The sequence below is a fragment of the Papio anubis genome, chromosome 1 (genome assembly GCF_008728515.1).
Source record: "Papio anubis isolate 15944 chromosome 1, Panubis1.0, whole genome shotgun sequence".
NCBI lineage: Eukaryota > Metazoa > Chordata > Mammalia > Primates > Cercopithecidae > Papio > Papio anubis.
Genome location: NC_044976.1, coordinates 132,161,466 through 132,188,971, shown reverse-complemented (window position 1 = coordinate 132,188,971; position 27,506 = coordinate 132,161,466). Strand labels below are relative to the sequence as shown.

General features: G+C 36.4%; 2 protein-coding genes across 5 annotated transcripts in view; both read right to left on the bottom strand.

Moving 5' to 3' along the window:
* The window catches only part of ATF6 (activating transcription factor 6), a 200,166-nt gene that overhangs the window by 56,600 nt on the left and 116,060 nt on the right, over window positions 1-27,506 (bottom strand). The gene's annotated exons all lie outside the window — the stretch shown is intronic.
* Window positions 15,840-20,105, bottom strand: LOC103877419 (proteasome activator complex subunit 3-like). Its single transcript, XM_017948797.3, has one exon. It carries the CDS (start codon window positions 16,483-16,485, stop codon window positions 15,925-15,927), a length of 561 nt encoding a protein of 186 aa, XP_017804286.1. The 5' UTR covers window positions 16,486-20,105; the 3' UTR covers window positions 15,840-15,924.

The following is a 27,506-nucleotide window of genomic DNA, read 5'->3' as shown; positions in this document are numbered from 1 at the left end:
AGAATATAAATCCAAGTTTTTATTTTGTTGGGAACACTGAATTGTGGCAGAAACAGCCATTTTTTTAAACTCAATATATGCTCTCCTTCTATAATATTAAAATAGCAACAGGACTTGTGATATTCAGTTGGGCACAATGCCACCCAGAATAAAGACTGTATTTCCTAGCCTCCTTTGCAACCAAATAAGGCTACACAGTCTGGTCAACGGACCGTAAGAAGAAATGGCAACTTCTTCAAGGTGGTAATGGTGGAAGGCTTTCCTCCTCCTTCCCTTTCTCCTTCTTGCTAGCTAGAAGGCAGATATGACTGCTAGAGCTGGAGTAGCCATCTTTGTTCCATGGGACAGAAGCTGCAAGTTGAGAATTATGGAGCAAGAAGACAGAAGGAGACAGGGATCCTGATGATTAAGTAGCTATCATTAGATCTCTGAAACGTATACATGAAAGAGAAATAAACTTCTAATTTATCTAAGACACTATTATTTTGTATTTTCTGTCACTCAAACCTAAACTTAAACCAAATTACTAGTTAAATTACAAATTTGTGAAACAGTTCTAAAGGAATTTGGTCAAGAGGAATCTCCATAATAGTTAATCAAGAACAGCATTGTTATTTTTTAACAGCATAGAAACCATATTTATAATTTAGTCTTCTTGATATCACACCCCCTTTTACTTAAATACTTATTAAGGAACTAGTGAAGGAAATTCAATCCCGGAGGTACAATTTGATAAATCTGTACTTCTTTCCCTTCAATTAAATCGTTTAAAATAACCCAACTGTGACAAAAATGAAACTACTTAAAAATAAAAAGAATAGTAGAAAAAGAATGTTGCCATAGAAAGAAATATATTTTGGCACTGTCACTCAAAACTATGTCACTAATTTTAAGACATCTTCGAATGGACTCCTGAAATGTCTTTATCAACCTTTCCGTAGGGCTTAGATACCATAGGATTTCCTCTGGAATGAAATCATGTGGACAAATATTATGATCAATGTATTGTTACTCTTATTCCCAGAAAAAGTTAGAGAAACATGGAGGGGAGGGGGCAGGGAGAAACACCAAAACATTTCCCCATGAAAATAAAGCATCAGTTTTCTAATGTTATGCAATAGTGTACATGAGAAAATATACTACTTTCATACAGTTCTCCCAATTCCCTCTTCCAAGCAATTTGTTAGAAACCAACAAAATATGAGTGCATAACACAGCATTCAAAGTTACATTTCTTCTCTTTTTAAGAAAACAAAAGCATTGGAGACTGGCTTATCAAAAGAAAAGGATCACATTTTGCTCTGCTGAAGTTAATTATGGTAACTCACAATAGAATTCAGGCCCTATTGAGAGTTATCAAATGTTGATTCTACATAGCCATGTAGAATACAAACTGATTAAATGACCCTTCCCATTCCCCCTATAAAACTCACTGACTAGTGCCCCTAGCACAGGGAAACATCCACAACTATTGAGTTGTATCTTTTTTCAAGACTATTTTCATTAATTGTATTAGTCAGTATAATTGTGTAATAAAATATTACATAAACTAATAGTGTGAAAAGAGAGCAAAAAGATAAAAATAAGTTTTAAAATGTTCTGTCCTTGCAAAGCCACCATAAAAATCGTAATAGTCTGCCCTCAGATTGCTTAACAAGTACCTTTAAGTTCTTATTCCAATTTAAAGTAACTGTAACCAATACTGGAAATTATAGTTGCTGAATTGTGCGTACGGTTTATGCAAGAAAGGCAACATGCAACTCTGAAGAGTGGATCTGGACTCAAAGAAAAGAAAATTGGCCCTGCATACAAAACTAGCCAATGAGTGCATATTAACATAATCAAATGAAATAAAGATATGTATCTTTTTAAAAACTAATTTTAACCAGTACTGTTTATTAACAGACCATCTACTAGTCCCCATTATATAGATAAGATGGCTTCTACTGTATTAGAAAACTCTGGCTCAAGGTTGCAGCCCTTTATCTTTAATAGAAAGGAATGCATTTCTATCATAATTTCCCCTAGAAATGAAGGAAACTCAGGCTGCACTTGTGACACTGAGCAGCTTTTACACGGATCAACACAGACCTCTATTAGGGAAAAAGTTTTGCATAGCAGACCAATAGTAACAACAGCCTCTTAACATTTTATATTTGGCCCATATCCACTGGCTTCCAGAGATGGGATTGGTTTTCCAAGATACGAAACTGTTAGAAGCAGATCAAAAATAAAAATAGCACCTAGCCTTATTTCAAAAATTGTATTAAATTTTCTCTAACCTATGTCCCTGTCCTAGAGAGCTTTTGTTTTCTTCTATCACTCTATTTGGTATCTTTCAAGCTGTCAAAGAAGTTGAAGAGCATGTTAACCCTCAAAAATTAGAGCCAGAGCATCAACTAGAAGTAGGCCTTTCAGAGTTATTTATCTAAATTTACATTTTGCACTAGTGTTGTTTTCTAGCAGTTATAGTAATTCCTGATCAAAAAGCAAATGTGTTCATTCATTAAAGCAATGGAATTTGAAATCATGAAAATATACAGACACACATTGTGACATATCCTGAAAATAAAAATTGCAAAAAACAAAATTAGGGGTGGTAAAATTAAGTAGAAAGTAATCACTTAAAGTCTATTAAAATGTCTACTACACAGGGCTTCTCAGCATAGTAAAAACATAAGCAAGGTATATTACTCACCCGAAAACTAGAATTAATATAAATAGCTAACATGAATGCTGTATTTGTGCCATTAATGTATGCAATAAAACTACAGACCAATAAAAGGAAACGTAGAGCTTGCATCTGCACCATTAGTATGCATGTCAGCCAGAAGAATAAATCAAAACTATTAGTGTACAACAGATGGCCCAAGAATGAGCCAAGGTTTATGCTTTGACAAGAGGAAACTTTTGACACTTAATACAAATCTGATAATGCTGGCAAGGTCACCGAGGAAAAATGAGCTTGAAATCCTAATAAGTACAAATTCAAGTTTTGATTTAAGATACACTTTTCATGTCAAACTCTGGAGGATGTCCACTGCAAACTGCCCAATTAACTGTGCCTCCCCTTTTATTCACACCAAAAAGTATTAGGTTGGACCATAAAAAATTGTCATTTTTGTGAGTCAAATATCAGTAATTTCATAAGGTTCAATCTAAGAGTGATATATGCCTCTCTTTTTAAAAACCAGAATTAATTTTGAGTTTCTTGGTCAAAATGGTTTCTTGTAAATACTTTCCTAAGGACAGGATAGTAGCATCCAAAATCATTCTTCTCTTTTGATGAGAGTTTCAGGAAAAATGTTTCTAAACCAGGTCAGGATTGATCTCCCTAGGGAAACCTCTTAGACAAAATGTTGGTTACATGCTCTGGACAGGTATAGGACCAGGAAGTCTTCAACCATGTGCTTCATATTACTTCATTCAATAACTTGGAGTTGGCTGGGTGCGGTGGCTCACGCCTGTAATCCCAGCACTTTGGGAGGCCGAGGCAGGTGGATCACGAGGTCAGGAGATCAAGACCACCCTGGCTAACATGGTGAAACCCCTTCTCTAATAAAAATATTTAAAAATTAGCTGGGCGTGGTGACAGGCACCTGTAGTCCCACCTACTTGGGATGCTGAGGCAGGAGAATGGCACGAACCCAGGAGGCGGAGCTTGCAGTGAGCAGAGATCGCGCCACTGCACTCCAGCCTGGGCAACAGAGCGAAACTCCGTCTCAAAAAAACAAAAACAAAAACAAACAAACAAAAAAACACTTGAGTTAATCAAAGTTCAAAACTTTGTTAGGTATAATAGAGGGCCTTTTCAAAAACTGGGAAGTACGTGATTTAGGAAAATAAGTTAGGGCCTCTGAAACTTGTTAGCAATTGTAATTTATTGAGTGCCAACAGGGCAGCAATCCAAAAAAAAGTCTTCTCAAGGAAAAAGATCAAACACCAAATGCATAAAGAGTTTAACCATTTGGGAGTTTGTCATATATAACGTTTACAAGATACTTCATTTTAGAAAATTCACTTTACTCAGGACTACTGGTAGGAAGTGAATTTCCTGAAGATTACGTTGCCTCCTACAGGTGTGCTACCAAAGAGACCACAAGGGGTCAGGTAGGAGGGTCTATGGCTACAGCAAATTGAGTCAACAAGTTTTCTGAGAAAAGTTATTAGGAAACACTTCAAGCAAAAAGTTAAAGTTACCTCAAATGCCACTTGTGTTTGTGTAGATAGCACAGCAGGGTGGGAAGGGAACACAAAGAAATACACTGGCCAACTCATGATTTCATATCAATGATTCTACAACTTTCTGGAAGGGGAGAAAAAAAGGGGTTTCATGTAACTTATATTTCTAAAGTTATCTCTCTCCTTGCATGAGCCTCCAACCTTCACTCCAGATCTTGATCCTTTTCAAAGCAATTTTGATGTTGGCTTCACATAAAGAAATACGGAGGACTGTAAAATGCCCCTAAAGCACATTTTAGGAAAGACTAGTCTTAACAAGGCAAACTACAAAGTGGAATAAAAAATTTTAACCATAATATGCTTTATGTACTTGAGTGAACAAATTTTCTCTCAGAATCTTGGGTTAACAAAATAGCCAAACTCAACACTTGCTCGCATTAGAAGCTGAGCTTTATTGCCAGCTGCAATCCTAGTTAAAGATGGAGGTATGATACTATATAAAGCTGTTCCACAATCTAGAAGAGTTCACTTTTCATATCACATAGGGTGTACTTTATAAAGCCTAGTAGTTTTCTTTAATCATAAATAGAATAGCAAGTTATCAGTTTCCATTCAGTTTGTGTGCGTGTGTGTGTGTGTGTGTGTGTGTGTGTGTGTGTGTGTGTGTTTCATTTTGCTTCGTTTTTTTATACAGTCTCATTCTGTCGCCCAGGCTGGAGTGTAGTAGCGCAATCTCGGCTCACTGCAAACTCCACCTCTTGGGTTCAAGTGATTCTCCTGCCTCAGCCTCCTGAGTAGCTGGGATTACATGCACCCGCCACCACGCCCAGCTAATTTTTGTATTTTTAGTAGAGACAGAGTTTCACTATGTTGGCCAGGCTGGTCTCAAACTCCTGACCTCAGGTGATCCACCTGCCTCAGCCTCCCAAAGTGCTGGGATTACAGGTGTGAGTCACCACACCTCACCTCCATTCAGTTTTAAAGTGCATTTTTAAGGTATAATGCATTTGTAGGAAATACAATTTTTAAATTGTTTAGTCAAATATTGTGCTAAAAAGAATTTCATTTAAATTTCAGGTGGTAACAACTTAAAAGTGAAACTGGGGTATAATAGTATAGAATAGTATAATAGTATTAAGTTCTGTACTAACTATGTATCTTTCAGAAAGCATTTAATCACAGAAAGCTGGGATCAGAAGCACACACAGTGCCAGTCGTAGGTCCTTCTAAAACAGAAGCTCTTACCAAAGGATACATATCGGAATCACCTGCAGGATTTTATAATATAAATACCGACATTCCTCAACTCTTGGAAAACAATTTATTACATGGCAAATCTTGAGGTGGGCCAGAATTTTTCACTTTTAACAGTATCCCTGGTGATTCTGATGCAGATAGTTCCAGGACTCTGCATTCACAAACAGTGGCCAGAGTGGCACAGACAGAGATTAAGAGGACGGACTCTGGAGCTAGACTGCCTGGGTTTGTCTGGCAGTTAGACAAGCTAGAAATTCTGCTTCCATCACCTAATTTCTAGCTGTAGGATATACAGCAAGTTCCTTAATCTTTCTGTGTCCTCATTTTCTCATTAGTAAAATAGTGACAGTAACAATACCTATTGCACCGATTGTTTATAAAGATTAGACAAGTTAGTATTTCAACACTTATAAGTGTTCAATAATTTTTTTTTTTTAAAGGGACCAAAAAGTTTGAGGACAGTGAAGTCTTTGAGGAAATGCAACAGTTAAATGCAACTGATACAGGAAATTTAGATTTGTTGTTTAAGTTTATTCCCTCAACCACATAGTTGAGAGCCACTGTTCCACTGCTGAATAAAATAAAGGATGACAGGCACACATGACCAATTCAAACTCTTTAGTCTAGAAATGAAATCTCTTTATAATTTGTTCCCTACTGATTTGGTCTCTCTCCATCATGATCTCACTTGTGTTTATTCCTTTTTATAAACATTAGCACTAACTGCCATAGATATTCTCTACCAGTTCAACCAGGAAAAGAAGACATCCCTATTTTTTATTTCCTTTAATATAAAAGATGACAGGGGAAAAATAACTGAAGCAAAAGTATTCAAAGCCTCCACTCTATCCCTGTACCTTTTGTAAAGGGGTGAGTTTTTGTTTTTGTAAGTGCTGTGTATGTGCTAGGGGTAAGGAAGTGGTGGAGAGCAGAGTTGGAAGAAACTAAATTGGTTTAAACTTTAAAAGGTATGAGTTATCAGCAGGAAAAAAAGGTCTGGAAGTTGGAAGGATGAAAAGAGATGGATAAAGAAGGGCAGCCTCAGCTGTGGCCTTTGTAGAGGCACACACCTTTACCTGCCCCCACTTCAGCTCTTCATTCAAATGTCAATTTCTCAGTGAGGTCTTTCCGGGCCACCTTAGTTAAATTGTACACACGCATTCCCACCAAACACACTCACCTTGTTTCCTTTCTCTGCTTTACTTTTCTCTCTAATCCCTATTATATATCTTTACCCTTTATAAATGAGCTCCATAACAGCAGACATTTTCATCTGCTTTGTTCATTGCTGAATCCCCAGGATCTACTACAACCTTTCATATAGTAGGTATCCACAAATGATTTATAATGTAAACTAGCTACAGGAGGACTATTATAACAGCTTTTTAACTAGTTTTTTCCCCTAAGGAGGCAAGAATCTCTAAGACTCTTTCAGGTCAAACTATTTTCAAGCCTTTTTGCACTTTGTTGAAATTTACTCTGTTGGTGAAAAAGCAAAGCCAAACTGCTAAGCCTTAGCATAAATCTATGTAGTGGCACCAAACTGGTCTAGTAGTCACTGTATTCTTCACTGCCACATACAGTAACGATGAATCAACCAACAAATGAGTAAACAAATAAAATATTTTAAAGCCAATTTCAATTTAGAACATCCTTGTTGAAGCAGTAAAAATTATTAACATTCTCTGTGATGAAATGGCAAGAACATAAAAAACTGTTTTGCTGCCTACTGAAGCATAATGGCTATCTCAAGAAAAAGCACTTGGGTGAATGATTTGCAAGCTGAACAACCCACTTGTTTCAATATCACTTTTACTTGAAATAATGGCCAATAATATTGTTATTCAGGCATGGGTAACCCATTAAGCACTTTTTAAAAATGAAGTAAGCCTGATATTTCAAAGAAAACACTTGACAGTATTTGCAAATGATAAAATTTGGGATTTTGAGTGAAAATTCGAATTTTGGAAACCACGTATCTACTACCATGAGTATGACTTTTTTCTTCATGTGATTCATGGTAATACTAATGAATGTTATTCTTTGATATTATATAATGAAATATGTTCTTATTTGGAAGATCTGCCTCTTAGTGAACTAATATCTTCCAAATGAGCAGTGAATGATGTTACAAAATCACGCATGGGGACAAGTTCCATTCAAACTGCAAGACAGATGAATGGATTTTTAATGTTACACAGGATAAAAGTGTCACTGATATGGCTTTAGATTCTATAGTGCAATTAATCTTTTAAGAAATTACCACTTGCTGAGTTTTCATGTATTATCAAAACAGAATAATTCACAATTATTTGAAAAGGCTATTAAAATACTCCTTCCCTTTGCAACTACTTACCTGCATGAGGGTAGATTTTCTTCATATATTTCAACTAAAACAATACATTGCAACAGACTGAATACAGAGACATATATAAGACTCATGTTATCTTCCATTAAATCACATATTAAAAACCTGCAAAAGTGTAAAACAATGCTACTCTTCTCACTAATTTTTTTGGGGGAGATATCACTATTTTCCATTAAAAATGTTACTTAAAATTTTAATTGATTTATTCTTTTCAAATAAAACATTAAATATTTTAAACATTTCTTAATTTTTATTTCTACTAATGGCTAATGATATTGAGCATTTTTATATGCTACTCGCCATTTGTATATCTTCCTTTGGAGCAATGTCTACTCAAGGGTTGAAAAACTAACTGGTTGGGTACTATGCTCATTACTGGGTGATGGGATCATTCATACCCCAAACCTCAGGATCATACAATATGCCAATGTAACAAACCTGCACATCTACCCCGAATCTAAAATAAAAGTTAAAATTATGAAAAAAAGACTAGCCTTAAAGGTTACTTCCAATAAATACATACAAATATTTCATATGTATTACATATTTCATATGCATGACAGACAGAAATATCTGTAAGAATAATGTTTGTTGCTTAATAGGACAGAAGAATGTGTAAGTGGGCAACATAGTGGTCAAACATCATAATGATGTTACTAAGATTATACCCAAAAAAGTATTCTTATATATATGTACTATCCTATACTAGAAAATACTTTTTTTATCAAAGTTTTCATTTTTCAGTTTCACACAGCATTGCTTAATTATCTATTTCAAACGTAAAATTTTTAAATGTTCTTGTATAACTGAAGATCATCAGTTTTGTACAAAACTTACAGAATGAACATGTCTCAGCTAATGCATAAATGTATGTTACTATGAGTACATATGCAAAGCAAATAATTAGCATATACTATAACATTAAGGAGATACTTTTAATAAACTAATCAAGCTATTCTGACTTCATTTGTTGTCAATACTTTTAATCCTCTTTCTGAAAGTATAAGCAGAAATTATATTCATAACACTTTATTCTTCCTACCATATTGTTTGGTCTTTAGACTTCTAGTAATATAATATAATGATGGGGAGTTTAAATGCAAAAGATTATATTTGATTGAATGGCTTCTTATTGAAAATGTTAACCCCCAGCTCAATAGGCTCGTAAAAATTGCTTCCTAAGAGGTCTCTTTTCATGTCATCTGTTAATTATTTATAAGCAAAAGTTGAGTACCATTCCTCACGTTGTTCATAAATTCTTTAAGTGAAATGACATAAAGGAAACCAGTTTTACGATAGCCTAATTGATATAAACAAGAGTTGTGTTCCTACAGCATATTTCTGGCTACAAAAACATCACCAAACTTCTAAATAAAGACCCCGAGCACTTCTAATATTAAATATTGAAATAAATGTGAGCTATACATACATTTAATAAAGACCAATAAAAACAAGTAAGATAATTTATGCAATTTTGGGACAATCAGTAAGTGATGGCGGTCGTAGTGATGGTAGGTTAAGTCAATAAATGTTTGTGAAGCAAAAGTTACAAGGATGTGGAAGGAAACTGGAGAAAACCTGTGCAGACACGTGGGGAAACCATGAAAACTCCACACAGACAGTAGCCCCAGCTGGGTACTGATTTTTTTTCTCATTAATGTTATATTGAAATGAAGCTAAACAAAATGACATTCTTTGAGAACCTGCTGTGATCTGAGATGTTTCTTCAACTCTGGACAGGTGCCTAATAGAAGGATTGAAGTAAGCTGTGGAATATGTAGGTCACAGGTTCAATAATTCTGTGCTTATCCCACAACATAACATGTAAAAAAATAGCAGAGAAAAATTTCCACCAATAAATATGCAAGACCCAGAGGAATAAGGCAGTGGAGTTTTGAGTTGACTACACTTACTCTATTTAAACTGTTTAAAATGTATGAAATAATTTTTACCTGGAATGTTTTGTCTTTTATATTTACTACCAAATAAGACTTAATAAACTTAAGGGAAATTCTTTTTAAGCATTTATCAAATGATCTAACTTTTACATATTTAAGAAACTAACTTTTTAAGTACCAAAATCTGGAAGGGTAAATAAAAACATTATGTTCGTGACCACAGAGAATCAGTTTTGAAAAGCAATTTTCAGGATTCTTCATTCTGATACACTAGACTTATTTCTCCCCAACTCTTGGTTAGAAAAGTAATAGAGAATTACTGAAGCTGTTAATGGGGTGACAGAGTTGATTTCAAATGGGCTTGTAGAGTGTAAAGATTCAGTATAGATGTTTGGAATAACTTGCAGCTGTTGCAGGGTAACTAGGCTTAATGACATCACTGGGAATACTGAAGGAGAACTGCCTGGAGTACTTTAAAATATTTATATTATTGTGATATGAAAAAAGTGTTTAATTAGAAGCCAGAAAACACATTGGCCTTTGTTTAATTCTGAATCAGATTTCTAGATATCTCAGCATTCTTACATATTCCTGGGTACACTTATCCACATATATCCTCTGTTGTAACAAAGTGCCTCCTCTAATAAGAAAGGGGAGAAACGATTTTCTTTAGTTTCATCCAGGTTTGGTTTAGCTCAATTTAATTCAGAATACTTTAGAATTTTGCCATATGCAAAACACCATAATGGAAAAAAGGTGAATAAAAAATCCTTCACTATTCTCAAGAAACTTATTTAGTGAGGATGTACATAAAAATACAGAATACAGGACGGGCACAGTGGTTCACGCCTGTAATCCCAGCACCTTGGGAGGCCGAGGCGGGAGGATCACCTGAGGTCAGGAGTTCAAGAACGGCCTGGCCAATGTGGTGAAGCCCTGTCTCTACTAAAAATACAAAAATTAGCCAGGCGTGGTGGTGTGTGCCTATAGTCCCAGCTACTTGGGAAGCTGAAGCAGGAGAACTGCTTGATCCTGGGAGGCAGAGGTTGCAGTGAGCTGAGATTGCACCACTGCACTCCAGCCTGGGTGACAGAGTGAGACTCAGTCTCAAAAAAAAAAAAAAAAAACAGAATACGATGAGTACTATACAACTGTATTATGGGAATTCAATGAAATCATGGGGATTTAGTTGAGTGTTCATAATATTGCTCCTTGAGAAAAAGCCTAACTGCCTATAGGTACTCTCAAGGCACCCAGAGGTACATTATTCTTTCATCCAGATAAAAACACTGGGTAAATGTCTCAATATTCATGTTAAATCTACCTCTATTCGGTTTATAAAACATATGGAGCAGCCCTGAATTAGCAATACAGAATATTAGTACTCTAGTCTCTCACCAAAAGCCTGGACATGATATTTAGAAGGCATACGTAAAGCACATGCTAGCCATCCATTCCTGTAAGCATTCTAAGTTCCAAGACCAAGTTGCACTGTAAGAAGGTTTGGCTTGCAATGTTTAGCCTCTCTCTGAATGGCTTTTACTGAATTGTACATTATGAACCAGATGACAAATCAATAAAAATTTACTAGGAGTCAAAAAAATCTATACTTAATGGAAACCCACATCTCCAAAATATACCACAATAGCAGGTTTTGGCTCAACTCTAAGTATCATCTCAGTTACCTCAGAAATCTTAGTTCCAGAGCAGCGTTGTTTAATAGAAATATACTGTGAGATATATAAGCAAGCCACACATGTAACTTTAAAATTTCAGGCACACAAAATAAAAAACTAAAAGGAAACATGTAAATTTAATTTTAATAATCTACTTTATTTAATGTATCCAAACTATTATCACTCAACATGTAAGCAACATAAATGTTATTGAAATATTTTACTTTTTCTTCACCGTAAGTCTTCAAAATCTAGTGTGCACTTTACACTTACACCACATCTCAGTTAGGACTAGTTACATTTCAACACTAGTGGCTACTGTACTGACCAGTCCAGCTCTAAAAGATAAACTTCTTTTGGGAAATGACCCTTTCAGGCTTCCTCCCTAACATAAAACTACAGCTCTTCTCCTTTCCCCCTTTTATTCTGTAGGTTTTTTAGGAGCAGTAGCCATGACAAATCCACTTAGCAGTTCTTCAGTGCTGAAGGTTAGAAGGTAGGGGAGGAGTTGGCCAGTAGGATACTTTTATTTATTTTATTTTTTGAGACAGGGTCTCCCTCTGTTTCCCAGGCTGGAGTGCAATGGCGCCTTGGTTCACTGAAACCTCTGTTTCCCCAGGCTCAAGTGATCCACCCGCCCCCACCTCAGCCTGCGACTAGCTGGGACTACAGGTACATGCCACCACGGCCGGCTAATTTTTTGTATTGTAGTAGAGACGGGGTTTCACCGTGTTGCCCAGGCTGATCTTGAACTCCTGAGCTCAGGCAATCCACCCGCCTCAGCCTCCCAAAGTGCTAGGATTACAGGCATGAGCCACCGTGCCTGGCTCTTTACATAATATTTAATTAAGTAAAAATATTATAGTCCATTCTGAGTTGGAAACACTTCAACTTCTCTTACATTTTGCAGAAAAAAACAACACACAACTTGAAAGGGATGTTAATTTGTTGAAATTTTACTGGTTTGCATATTTCTGAAAGAACTCTCTTCTAATGTAATTTTATTTACTGATTAGAACACAGTAAAGTGCAGTGAAAAGTGCACTAGCCTGAAATGGAAGATGATTTGACTTCTAGACCTTGCTTTGTCACAAATGAGTTGTGTGCTGCATATAACTCTCTGGGTCTAAATTTCTTCATCTATAAAATAAGGAGCTAAAAGTACACCTCTAAATCTCAAACATCTAAAGTGGAAACTATATATTTATTCAAGAAATTCTAAATACTTCACACTTTCAAAGCAATATTATTTTTCCAATATAATATCGCAAAACCTTGTAAAAATGAGATTAAATAATAAAGCTAAAAGAAATGGCCAAATTGTAAAACGAATCTAATTTTACTGATAATAGGTTCAATTCCTGTTCATCTGCACCAGCTAGGTTTTCACCAATAAGTAAAAATAACACAACATTGTCTATCAAAGAGAATTCGTTAAATTCAGTTTACTAGTGAAACATTTTAAATTTCAGTAACTGGGATTACTAAACTTCACTAATAAAATTCTGCTACTGACTTGAAGACTACAAGGCTACAGTAACCAAAACAGCATGGTACTGGTACCAAAACAGAGATATAGACCAATGGAACAGAACAGAGTCCTCAGAAATAATACCACACATCTACAGCCATCTGATCTTTGACAAACCTGACAAAAACAAGAAATGGGGAAAGGATTCCCTATTTAATAAATGGTGCTGGGAAAATTGGCTAGCCATAAGTAGAAAGCTGAAACTGGATCCCTTCCTTACTCCTTATACGAAAATTAATTCAAGATGGATTAGAGACTTAAATGTTAGACCTAATACCATAAAAACCCTAGAAGAAAACCTACATAGTACCATTCAGGACATAGGCATGGGCAAAGACTTCATGTCTAAAACACCAAAAGCAACAGCAGCAAAAGCCAAAATTGACAAATGGGATCTCATTAAACTAAAGAGCTTCTGCACAGCAAAAGAAACTACCATCAGAGTGAACAGGCAACCTACAGAACGGGAGAAAATTTTTGCAATCTACTCATCTGACAAAGGGCTAATATCCAGAACCTACAAATAACTCAAACAAATTTACAAGAAAAAAACAAACAACCCCATCAAAAAGTGGGCAAAGGATATGAACAGACATTTCTCAAAAGAAGACATTCATACAGCCAACAGACACATGAAAAAATGCTCATCATCGCTGGCCATCAGAGAAATGCAAATCAAAACCACAATGAGATACCATCTCACACCAGTTAGAATGGCAATCATTAAAAAGTCAGGAAACAACAGGTGCTGGAGAGGATGTGGAGAAATAGGAACACTTTTACACTGTTGGTAGGATTGTAAACTAGTTCAACCATTATGGAAAACAGTATGGCGATTCCTCAAGGATCTAGAACTAGATGTACCACATGACCCAGCCATCCCATTACTGGGGATATACCCAAAGGATTATAAATCATGCTGCTATAAAGACACATGCACACATATGTTTATTGTGGCACTATTCACAATAGCAAAGACTTGGAATCAATCCAAATGTCCATTAGTGGCAGACTGGATTAAGAAAATGTGGCACATATACACCATGGAATACTATGCAGCCATAAAAAAGGATGAGTTTGTGTCCTTTGTAGGGACACGGATGCAGCTGGAAACCATCATTCTTAGCAAACTATCACAAGGACACAAAACCAAACACCACATGTTCTCACTCATAGGTGGGAACTGAACAATGAGAACACTTGGACTTGGGAAGGGGAACATCACACACCGGGGCCTATCATGGGGAAGGGCGGGGGAGGGATTGCATTGGGAGTTATACCTGATGTAAATGACGAGTTGATGGGTGCTGACGAGTTGATGGGTGCAGCACACCAACATGGCACAAGTATACATATGTAACAAACCTGCACGTTATGCACATGTACCCTAAAACTTAAAGTATAATAATAAAAAAAATTTAAAAAATTTAAAAAAATAAACAACTAAAGAGTAAAAAAAAAAAAAAAAAACTCATCAAAATAAAGCAAGCAAAGAAAAACATATACAAATGTACAATCATCCAATATGGAGGCTGGGCACGGTGGCTCACGCCTGTAATTTCAGCACTTTGGGAGGCTGAGGCGGGCAGATCACTTGAGGTCAGGAGTTCAAGACCAGCTTGGCCAATGTGATGAAACCTGTTTCTATCAAAATTACAAAAGTTAGCTGAGCGTGGTGGCACACACCTGTAGTCCCAGCTACGCGGCAGGCTGAGGTGGGAGAATCACTTGAAACTGGGAGGTAGAGGTTGCAGTGAGCCGAGATCGCACCACTGCACTCCAGCCTGGGTGACAGAATGAGACAAATACATCTATCTATCGATCAATTGACAGATGGATGTATTCGGCTTCCCATGGATAACTTCAGTTCAAGGTGAGCAGATATTTCTATGTGTTAGCAGTACAGTTTTCTAATGCAGAGAACAGGGATGGTCCAGCACCTATTTCTGTAACTCACTGGGTCCTTTACTTTTTCTCAAAGATCAGTAATTTTTTAAAAATGCCTGATGTCAATGCACTACAGCATTTTCCAGAAATGTTTAAGTGCTGACAGAGGAAATAGAATTCCCTCCTACTCAAATCACAAAAGCTGAAACAGTTCATCTAATCAGTATAAGACATGAATGCTTTCTTGTATATATTTTTAGAGGTAATTAAATGCTCTAGGGGCAGGGAAAAAGCACTGAGTAACAAAATGATCAGATATGTTGCTAAAGCTATTATGAAGCCCCAACCTAAAAGCAGAGTAAAATCCTATTCTAAATATGTAGACATTCTCACAGTCATATAGGCACATTTCCTCCCAGCTACTTGATCTCTATGTTCCATACTCTAATCACAATTCCTGCCTCAGACAAATATCATTTTCACAATTAGGAAACAGAGCCTTAAGAATATTTGGGGGAATGGATGTATCTGTTATCTGAATCAGGGGATATCTGTCAAATGAAATTAAAATATTAGATTGAATTTAAATGCAAATATTTATCCTCTATGAAAGTATGCATATACTATATTGCAACAATGTAAAAACATATATGCATCCTTTAAAATAAGTAAAACACACACAAATAGTAACGATTTTGTTAGGCTAGTAAACTGTAGGTGATTTCTCCTTTTATATTTTTCAAATTTCTGAACATTGAGATAGTACTTTTGAAATTAAAAAGCTTTATTTATTTATTTATTTATTTATTTATTTATTTATCTATTTATTTTTGAGACAGGTTCTCACTCTGTCAGCCAAGCTGGAGGGCAGTGGCATGATCTCAGTTCACTACAACTTCCGCCTCCTGGGTTCAAGCAATTCTCCCACCTCAGCCTCCAAAGCAGCTGGGACTACAGGCACACACCACCACGCCCAGCTAACTTTGGTAATTTTTGCTTGAGACAGGGTTTCACCATGTTGGCCAGGCTGTTCTTGAACTGACTTCAAGTGATCTGCCCATCTGCTCACCTTGGCCTCCCAAAGTGCTGGGATTACAGGTATGAGCCACCGCATCTGGCCTGAAATTAAAAATCACTTAAATTGATCACACAGTTATTTATTAATGGTTGAGACCGTGCAGATAGGAGGCCGCTGTGCTCTCCACAGTCCACAGCTGGTCCACAGTGTCTTTCTGGATATCCAGACACCCTGCAGTGGTTGCCGTCCTCCACCTTCGGGATAAGCAGGTGCACCCACATCCGCACTGTGTTGCATTTTTCTTTCAGCAGCTCAGTCTCAGGTTTTACCTGATCAATCAGATCCATTACATGCTGGTTGCTCCGCAGGCGCTGTCCCCCGCTGCCAAGCAGTGCTGGGACCTCGATGGAGAACTGAGTCTGCAGAGGTGGCAGATTTGGGTTGGGCCCATCTCCCACGGTGCCTGGGGTGGCCAGGGGCTCCGGGGTTGGCACCGAATGGATTCTGGACAGGTCTTGCAGCCGGAGCTCCTGAACTCGGCTATTCAGCTCCAAGACCTCCTGAGGGAAGAAGGCGGACACGAGATCCTCGGCCTCCTGGGCGATACAGGCCCGAAATAAATCTACTTTCCCCTGCATGTCCGGCTCTAGCTTCAGCGGAAAAGCCATGGCTTCTAGAGGACTCGAGCTTTGGGGTGGACACGACCTGGGTTATGCATCCCCCTTGGGCGGCTGTGCTCGGGCCTCGCCGCCGCCACAAAACAGACCATTCCAGAAATTATGTCATAGGGTCCCAGAAGCCCGCGTGGCTGGAAAGGAAGTGGTGCAGCAGGAAGTCGCGCCCCTGCCCAACTCCTCCTGACGCCTTCGTCAGGCTGACCTGCGTCCCCGGCCCTATCAAAGCTCTGTGTGATGAGGTTCGAGGCCCAGCCGGTTAGAGGATCGAAGACCACGTTGTTAGGGAAGGCCCAGCCGGATCTAGTTCCTGAGGTTGCCCTTCTACCTACCTGACCGCCTGGGTGGCGGGGCGCCTGACTATGAAAGACAGTTCCAAAGAATGTCGTTTAAGCATTGTGAAGACCTGTTAATGGCAAGGCGGCATACTTACATGGGAGTTCAACAAATCGACAATCCCTGGGTCAAAAATATACAATCTCTTGAAAAGAACCTCACCAAATGGGCTCTCCAGAGCAACGTTCACTTCTGGGAGCCCTAAGTCACAGCTTTACAGGTAACCTGGACCTAATCCTTGCTTTCTCCATAGAAAATCAGAAGTGGTTCATTTCACTGTGGTATTTAAATCAGGTTAGCAAACTTCCGAGATCTTCTATGATTTTTCATATGATTTTTAATTTACATTACAAATGTTAAGTTGTATGACTCTTCCTAAACTCATCTTTTTTGGGACAATTCATAAAATCTGAATCTGGGCTCTAGATTAAAGATCAAGGTCAAATTACCTGAATCTGACAACTGCATTGTGGTTACAGAGGTGAATACCCTTGTTTCTAGGAAATACTACATTTTTAAGGTATAAAGTGATATAATGTAGTATTTAACCTATTCTCAGATAGTTCACAAAAATAAATTGTATGCGTGTAAAGAAACAGAATGAAGGAAAACGTTAAAAACTGATATATCTGAATAAAGGGTATATGGGAGTTCAGTATTCATGTGACTTTTCTGTAAGTTTGAAATTATTTCAAAACAAGTGAAAAAATTAACTTTTCCCTGAAGGCTTTCAGAATTATAAAGACAAACTCTGTGCTCTTCTAAAATTTCATTCAACTTACTTATATTCGTATTCCTTCCCCTGAAATGTTTTCCTTTTGTGTTTTGTAACACCACAAAATCCATGCTTTTGACTGTTATACTAAAATTATTGATGTTTAAATCAAAAAGATTCTCAAGATGCTATAGTACAATTAGTTCCATATGTAACTGTCACCTCAGACTGTAAACTCCACGACAGGGGCCAAGTCTTGATTTGTTTCCATTGTATCTGGCACAATGCCTGGCATGGAGCAGGTGCTCAATACATGTCTGATGAAATGATCTTCAATTAGTAAGATTTTTGGATAACCATAACTTCCCATGATTTAGAACTCATAAGAGAGTGTCACCAAGATAAACATGTTGTTATAGCTTGGGTTCCCCAGCAAGCTGACTCTGAGAGTGTGCTCACAGGAAGTTTATTAGCGATTGTTCTTGTGATAAACACCTGTTGAAGGGAAGCTACAGCAGAGGGGGAAGTTAATTTCAGTTCAATCTCAAAGCCTCAGTGGACCCCATGGAAAACTGGGAAAGGTCCTTCAGGGTTGTCTTGAGTTGGGGACAAGGTAATTCCAGAAGAAGTCTGTCTGGCAGCAGGACTTCCAGCTGTTGGGAAATAACCCTTTAGTCCTGAAGTGGAACTTGGGGAATGCGTTATAGCTTCAACTATATACATGTGCCATATTAGGATACCTATACTAACAAGGCAGCAATCTCTGTTCAAGACAAGTATGTTCGGCCCCAATTAGGAGTCGAATTAAAGATGGTATCTATGTTCAGATTGCTTCAAGGCTTGTAGGAATGTGATAAAGCATGAGATGGAGAGAATTATACATGGGTGGTACATGAGGGAGGGGATAAGGATGTATATATATGTGGTTGTATATGCGGTGGAGGTATTGGGGAACTACTGGCAAGCTGGATCTCAAGGTATAAGGGAAAGTGTCAGGAAATGAGGCAGGAGAAGTATGGACCAGCTCGTGGAAGCTGGCCCCTGTTTGCCATGCTTAAGGAACTTGGATTTAATAGAAGCCAACCAAGGAATTTAGACAGGGAAAAATACATGATGGATGATATGAAGGATGGAGGTGGATTTGAAGGAGAGACTAAAGGAAGAGAGACTGCTGCCATAATCCAAATGAGGAAGTATGCCTCATTTAAAGCAGTGGTGATGAGGTTGAAGAGACACATCAAGAGAGCTTTATAAAGTAAAATTAACAGTACTTGGTGATAGGTTTGGATGTAGAGAAATGAGAAAAGGTAGAATTCAACTATGTAACTTTTTTTTTACCTGGGGAAAGAATTTTTATTTATATTTACGTTAAACCTCCCCCAAGAGGTAAATTAGATATACATTTTTACACACTCATTAGGGCAATTTAGATAAGGCTAATCAAATCTTGACCACAATTTTCCCATATTCTGATCATCTTCATAACTTTGGCTATAAAAGATTACTATGTAATTATTATGGAAATTCCCTTTTATACCCAAAACATCCTCAATGGTATATATGGCTTAACAAATGGTTACTCTATTTTCAAAAAGTAAATATTTCTAGTTGCTCTTTTAAAAAAGCAGGGAAGTTTCTTTCAATGATTAATGCAGCCATTTATATGGAATTATTTTCTTTAGTTGTCTGATGATAGAATATGAAATCCTTTAGGGGATTCAGCTGTTTTTTCTGGTATGATGTAAGAGTTTTATTTATTCATAATGTTTCCTGTTCTTGTTAATGAGAGTAATGGCTGATAGGAAAATAACAGCCCCTAATTTTTCTTCCCTCACAGACCCTCAGCAATCAGCAGTTGTTTTTTAAAAAGTTATTTAATGCACTTGCATGCCTTGATTTGATCCATGAAATTAATACTGAATGCTAACAGGTGTGGAATGTCAGGGACAGCTGTGTAGAGTATAGTGCTGTTCAGGTCAGTTTCTCCTTTCTCCACAGCCCAGCAGGATTCATCATGTACTGGTGCCAATAACTGACACACCACTCTTTTTTTAGGAATACTTACAGATTTATGGGTTGATTTATCCTTTTATATGTCCACCAACTCTGAAACCCTGTGAAGAAGTGATTCTATGGTCCTATGTGTGAATTCCATTTATAGAACTACTCTAAGCAACATATTATATCACAACTATTAGACATAAAGGTAGCCTTGAGCTACGGATTGGGATTTAATCCTTAGAAATACATATTTTTCACTGATTTCTCTGTCTATAAAAGTTAGGAGAAATATAATTAGTGGGACTACATGTAGATCATCTTAAAACTCTGATGGGTGATAACAATTATCCCCTTTATAAAGTTCTTCATCTCCGGGTTGCAATGGATCTTACATTATCTAGCCCAAGGGCTTTATTTACTACCTATGAACACCTTGTAGCAAGCATGATAAAATGCTTCAGGCCGAGCGCAGTGGCTCAAGCCTGTAATCCCAGCACTTTGGAAGGCCAAGGCAGGTGGATCAGTTGAGGTCAGGGGTTTGAGACCAGCCTGGCCAACATGGTAAAACCCCGTCTCTACTAAAAAAAAAAAAAAAAAAAAAAAAACCACACACACACAAAAATTAGCCAGGTGTGGTGGCATATGCCTGTAATTCCAGCCACTCGGGAGGCTGAGGCAGAAGAATAGACTGAACCCAGGAGGTGGAGGTTGCAGTGAGCTGAGATCACACCACTGCACTCCAGTATGGGTGACAGAGCGAGACTCCCTCTCAAAAAAAAAAAAAAAAAAAAAAAAAAAAAGCTTCATTTTACAATGCAGTCAGGTTGACAAATGTATCACTTCCCTTCCTTCATTCTTTCTCCTAGACTGCTGCAACTTAAGAGTACAGAAACAAACAATGCAGAGGTACTTGCTGCAATGTCTCTTTGTCGACTGTAGTTGCCAATTTAGTGTCTCTAGAACTGTCTCCAAACCTAATTTGTGCACGCATGCCTTTAAATGAAGAGGAGTGGCAATACAGGACTGTGGTTAAGTCCATGAAGTTGGCCTAACATGTGGAATCCTGACTTTGCTACTTATTAGCTGTGTGTGACACTGGCTAAGTTATGTAACCTCTCTGTGCTTCATTTTATAGTTGTAAAACTGTAAGTACCCTTATGCACCACATAATGATGGGTCTGTCAACAATGGACTGCATGAACTACGGTGGTCCCATAAGATTATAATGGAACATATATAGAAATCTGATACATCACACTTAATGTTGGTGTTGCAGATCAAGTAGGGGAAATGACTGACATTCAGTAATGTGGCTAAGAAATTTGGTTTTCCATATGAAAAAATAAATACAAATAAAGATACACATCTAGGTTTGTGTAAGTATACTCTATGCCATTTGTACAACGAAGAAATTACCTGACAATGCATTTCCTAGAATATATCCCCATTGTTAAGTGACACATAACTGTATAAGATGTTTCTAGAATTTAGTTTTTATATGTACTTAATAAGCGTAAGTCAATGCTGGAGAAAATTTCTTCCTTTAACAGGAATTGCAAACAATTACAGAGTTACCTTCCTGAAATGCAAGTCCGATCATATTTCTGTCTTCTACAGGTTAAGAATCAAACTCCTTAAGCATGGCCCACAAATTCCTTCATGATCTGGATCCTGCCATTGTTTATTTCCTAGAACTGACTACATTCCAACAATTCCCTCACTCATCCTGTGTGCTTACATATTCACCTCTCTGAAATGCCACACTGCCTCATCTTCCTCCCACTCTCTAACCTACTCATCCTTCTATAACCAACTCTATTGTCTTCTGAAAAATTTGATACTACCTCCTCCTTCCTTGATGAATTTAGTGCTCTTGGCACAAATAAAATAGTGTAATAATATCTACCTCATAAAGCTGCTAAAAGGATTAAATGAAATAACTTCTATAAAACAGCTAGGACAGTAAATGCTTCAAACATAGTAGTTTTATTTATAATCTCAGTATTCTGCAGGATGTCTCTTTCATAGTTCCTATCTTAGTATGAAATTTTGGATTTACCAGTCACTTTCCTCTATAATAATAAATTCCTTGAGAACAAGGATTTTAGCTTATTTGTCTTTATACAGTCTATGGTAGTAGCACAATGCCTGGTAACAGTAAGTGTTCAATGAACATTTACTGAATGAATAAACAATGAAGCAAAACAGAATAAAATTTTATCAGACGGAAGCTGACTAGCAAAAGAGATGGGACTTACAAGCAACTTATCTTTTTCTTTTTTCCCCTGAAAAAAATGTTGGATTACATGATAGAAAAACCCATTTTGGAAATCTAACAGGAATCTTCTGGGCTGAACTCTTTAGGGCTTTATACAGGAAAGGTAGGAAATATATTTCTTTTTTCCTCCCATCAATAGCATACAGCTTCACATTCTGCTTTTGACTCTGGTAACATGCCAGAATTCTACTAGTTACAGTATTACTTAGTTCTAAAAAACAGGCCTCACTTAAATAACTGGAGTTCATCTGTAGAACAGTAGTTACGCAGTACTACATGTTTGTGCAAAAGGAACATACTGGGGAGTACCAGAGAGGTACACACAAGGAATAAGGGTGATGCTGGCTCTGACTCATGCTCCTACTGTTTATTTATAGCTTCTTATTAATATGGGATTTGTTTTATTTGGCAAAAATACAAGATTTCAACTGACTGAGAGAGGAAGATGTAAGAAAATGCCTAAGCATAAAACTTCTACAGCCGAATAATAATCTGTAGCTCAGTGCTGTATCAACAGGCTCCCCAGGGGATAGTGCAAACTGAAACCACTCCAGAATTACAAATTTCATGAGCTGCAGACTTTACTGCTAAAAGTAAAGTAGTGGTTAACCAAAGATTTTATTCCTCTATAGACACCTCCATTTATAAATGCTAAATTCACTAGTTGGAGTTAGATATTTAGAGTAGTGTAACAAATATTTATGATGAGTTCCTAATTACTTTAAATAATTTTCACCAGCAACAAACAGTAAAAAGCAAATTTAAAAAGGAAAGCCAAAGAATTTATATGCTTCAAATAGAAACATTTCTCAATGTTAATTTAAAATGACTCCCTGCCTTCTTACTCTGATGTTGCTTTTCAACACTTAAACCAAATTTTATTATATATTTATCTGTGTATTTCTTTAGCATCTGTCTCTAGAATGTGGGCTCTGGAAAAGCAAGGGCTTGTTTGCTTTGCTCATTGCTGGAGTCCTTGTAGTGATAACAGCCGGGAACATAATGGTTATTCAGTAAATATCTCGTTGGACTAATGACAGAAAATTATTAAATTTCTTAATCCAATTCTTTGAGGATAATTGCAGTTAGAAGAGCTTTTTCTTTAAAAAAAAAAAAAACTATAAAAGTGAGGTAATTATTCAGATAGTCACACTTAGTATGAATAAAGTTGTTTTGGATAATAAAATCAACTCCTAAAAGTTTTGAGGAAGAAAACTCTAAAGTTATTTCACATTTATGTTTTCTCTTAAAGATCAACAAATGCTATTCATTTAAAAAATGTTAGTGTTTTTGTATTTATCACTGCCATTCATATTCTTAAAGCAGAGGTGTCTGTTTCAAAATGAAAGTAAGATTCACATTTTGGTAGATGGAAAATATGCCTTCCCAGCTTTGTATTTTAAAATCAGGTCAACTGCACAAAACTGCAGTAAAATAAAAATAAAACCAATTTAATCTGGACCTTTTTGGTTCTAGTAAGTATTTTACCTAAGGAGACACTATATTCTCCCTAATCTAAGCTGAAAACAAAATTGGTCAAATAATCCTAGGGGGAGAATGGCTTTCAAATAACCAGCAACCACATATGCACAGAAATTCTGTTGACCATTTCTCTTTGCATGATAGAGTATTATACATACATATTTTAATGAAAAATAAGATAAACTTTTAAAAGCTGACCCAAAAGCCTCAGATCTAAGTGAAGTTGCTTCGTCAGAATAGACCTGAACTATTTTATAACGTGAATTCAAATTATCTTAGTTTCCTTATGTTTTTAACAACCTGTGGATTCCTATTATATATAAAAATGTCACATGACAGGCTTCAACTGAAAATGAGAAACAATGAATAGCGACCTTATACAATTACATCTATTAACAATTACAGAACTTACGCTGATATAATTTTTTAATCTATATATGTTTTATATATATGTGTGTGTGTGTTTTAATGCTTCTAAAAAAACAATAAAGACTGCTTTTATGCTACACGTGAAAATAATGTTTATTACATCTTGTGAATGAACCCATGACATAGTCATGTGGCTCCTATGTAATATCAATATGAAAACGTCAGATTAAAGGCTACTTTCTTTACAGTTATCAACTGATGTCACTAAATCCATCCAAATGAATGAGATGTAGTCAATGTGAATAAACCCTAAAAGTAGCTGAAAACCTGGTGTCTGCTGTTACTCAGTTTTCTGACTGTAATCTAAGTCTCTAGTTCTATAGACATCACATGAAATGGGCATTGAATTAGAATCAATACAGGAAATATTTAAAAGAACTCAAAAGTCACTTTTGCTAAAGATTATTAGAGGAGATTATATATACTATTGAGAGAAACTCTAGCTATCTTTCTGTTTGGAAGAGCTCTTCTTTTCAAGTTTCTGATTCTCTTTCTCCACAAAATGGAAAAAGGGTAAGTCTAAATTATCTAAGTCTAACCTTCATAAATAAACCCGGTTAGATAATGAATGGTAATGTAATGATACCGTGCAACACTCTTGCAGTTTTAACACTCTTTTGAAACATGCCAATTTTCTGTCTGTTTATGGGTGATAAGGAAAATAATAGCATTAAAATGAATCTTTCTGGGGAGCTGGGGGAAAGAATGATTTTGCTAAATCTAATGAAAACAAACTCCTCTCCCCTTGTCATATCCATTTATGGGTACTGTGCCAGTACTGAACTTATTACTTCATTTAAAACTCTCAACAACCCAGGAAGAGATAACTATTAATATTACTATATTAGAGATAAGGACACTGAAAATTAAAACTGAGACTTGTCTGACTCCAAAGCCTGATTTTCTACAAAAAAAAAAAAAAAAAAGGAAAGAAAAAAGCTGTATCAACCCCCACTAAAACTTAATTTCTCCACTAAACTAAAAAGTATGGGTGATTCCACTCACAGCTAAGTGGAAAAACTTTTTTTCTTATTTCTAAATAAGACTGCACAACACTACAGCATAAACTATTCCTGTGCTGTTTTTATATTCTTTAAGCCAATGCATAGAGTATGTATATGTGTATACATGCATAATATATATAATTTTAAAAGATTTACTCTAGAGTCTAATTCTGAAGCTCTTCTTTACCAAATTAAGGAAAACAAACTACTAATAGATTAGCCCAGAAGTAGTAGCTTTTCTTATAAGAGGCTTATTTTTAGTTCTTTGTTCATTTTTCAGTGTATTTCCTATCATTGTGACTATATAGGCACATATTATGTGTTTGTCTCATCTGGTCTCCAGAATTTTGGTTTGGCAATATCTTCTGCTACCCATTACACTTTTGCTATAATTATCTACAGTATATGTTATGTTTCCAAAGAGTATATAAATAACATTTCATTGGTTAAGTATAAAGACTGGAAATTTGAGGTTGAAGTCCAATCATAGGATACTGTTTTAAGAAGTTCCAGCAAAATGTGCAACCTAACAGAGTCAAGCATAACGCAAAGAAAACTGACAGTCTGGTATAACCTATTTAACTTGGCTTTGCTTTAATTCTTCCTTTAAAAGCTATCAGATGAAAACACAGCATTGAATATCATACAATACTGGATATCCACACACACAAAATGAACTCTGATATACACCTTGTACATATACAGAAATTAATTCAAAATGGATCATACTCCTAAATGTAAAACCTAAAATTGTAAGACTTTTAGAAAAAAAAAATGAGAAAATATTTGTGACCTTTAGTTAGGCAAATATTTCTTAAAACCACAAAAACACAGTCCATAAAATAAAAAGCTGACATACTGGACTTAATCAAAATTAAGAATTTCTGCCCTTTGAAGAACACTAAAAAGGAAATTTAAATACAAGCAAAAAACTGGGAGAAAATATTTACAAGTCATGTATTTGGTAAGGGACTTGTATGTAGAATACATAAAGAACTCGCAAAGCTTCCAGATTGCTGAACATGAGGAGGTGCCTGGTACTTGGAGAGGCTATGGAAGCTCCACACCCCTTACACATAGCTTGCCCTATGCATCTCTTCCATTGGGCTATTCATCTGTATCCTTTGTTAATCATAATAAGCCAGTAAACATAAACGCTCACTTTCATGAAGCAAGTTGCCATGTTGTGAGCTGCCGTATTAAGAGGCCCATGTGGCAGGAACTGAGGGGAATCTCCAATTGAGCAAATAACAGAGACCCTCAGTCCGGCATCCCACAAGGAGCTGAATTCTACCAACAATCATGTGAACTTATGAGTGGAACATTCCCCAGTAAAACCTTGAGATGCGACTGCAGCCCTAGCCAAGACTGTGGTTGTTACTTTCAGATGAAACCCTGGAATAGAAGACCCAGCAAATCTATGCCTGGACTCCTGACCCATAGAAACTGTGAGATAATAAATGTGTGTGTTTTAAGCTGCTAAACAAAACAAAACAACACACACACAAAATCCTCAAAATGACATCTCAATCATTAGAAAATAACCCAATAAAAAATGGGGAAAGATTTGAACAGACCCTTCACCAAAGATAATTTATGGATGGCAAATAAGCACATAAAAAGATGGTCAAAATTAATAGTCATTAGTGAAACGCAAATTAAAATCACAATGAGATACCACTACATACCTCTATTAGAATGGCTAAAAATAAAAAGATAGGCTATATCAAGTGTTGCCAAGGATGTGGAGGCACTGCAACTCTTATTCCCACTGGTGGGAATGTAAAATGGTACAACCACTTGTACCAAAGTAGTTCGGTAGTTTCTTAAAAAGCTAAACATATGCCTACTATATAACCCAGCCATCCCACTCCTAGGTATTTACACAAGAGAAGTGAGTGCATATGTCCCTACAAAGACATGTACACAAATAGTCATGGTCTCTTTGCTTGTAGTAGCGAACAGTAGAAGGTGAATGTATTAGTAAATTGTGCTATGTCCCTACACCAGAATATTAGCAGTAAAGAAATGAACTACTGATACAAGCAACCCATGGATTAATCTCAAAATAATTCTGCTGGAAGGAAAATATATATAAATTAAGATCCCTTTATATACAATTTTTAAAACTATAAACTAATTTGTAGTAACAGAAAGATCAGTTGCCTGGTGAGAGGGCAGGGAAAAATTACAAAGGGGCATGAGAAACAAAACTTTTGGGACTGATGGGGATGCTGATGATTTTGAGGATGGTGATGATTTCACCTATATAAGTATATACATATATATACACACACACACATACATATCAAACATAAAATGTGGAGTTAAATATGTGCAGTTTATCATATGTCAATTATACCTCAATAAAGCTATTAAAAAATGAATCTTCACCTTAAAAGAACACACATGACATTGCATAGCACATAAAATTTCACTATCAATTTTAATTTTGAAACTATGTTAAATAATAAATCTTTGTTTCATATAACAGAAAATTAGATTCAAACCAGCCACTCAAGACAGAAATCTGAACACAAGGATTTTATTCCTGTATACAGACAATTAGTCTTCCAAGTGGTATAGTTCCCTGATGGCTATAAAGGGCAGCTCCTCAGAAAGTAGTAAGGTCAGATACCCAAGATAAGCACTAAATGTTCAAATATTCCTGAATGTAGCAGCACAAAATTGAAGTTTATTTATTTTAAAAATGATAAATGACATGCCAAATAAAAACAAAATGGTATTATTAAGTTGCATCTACAAATTC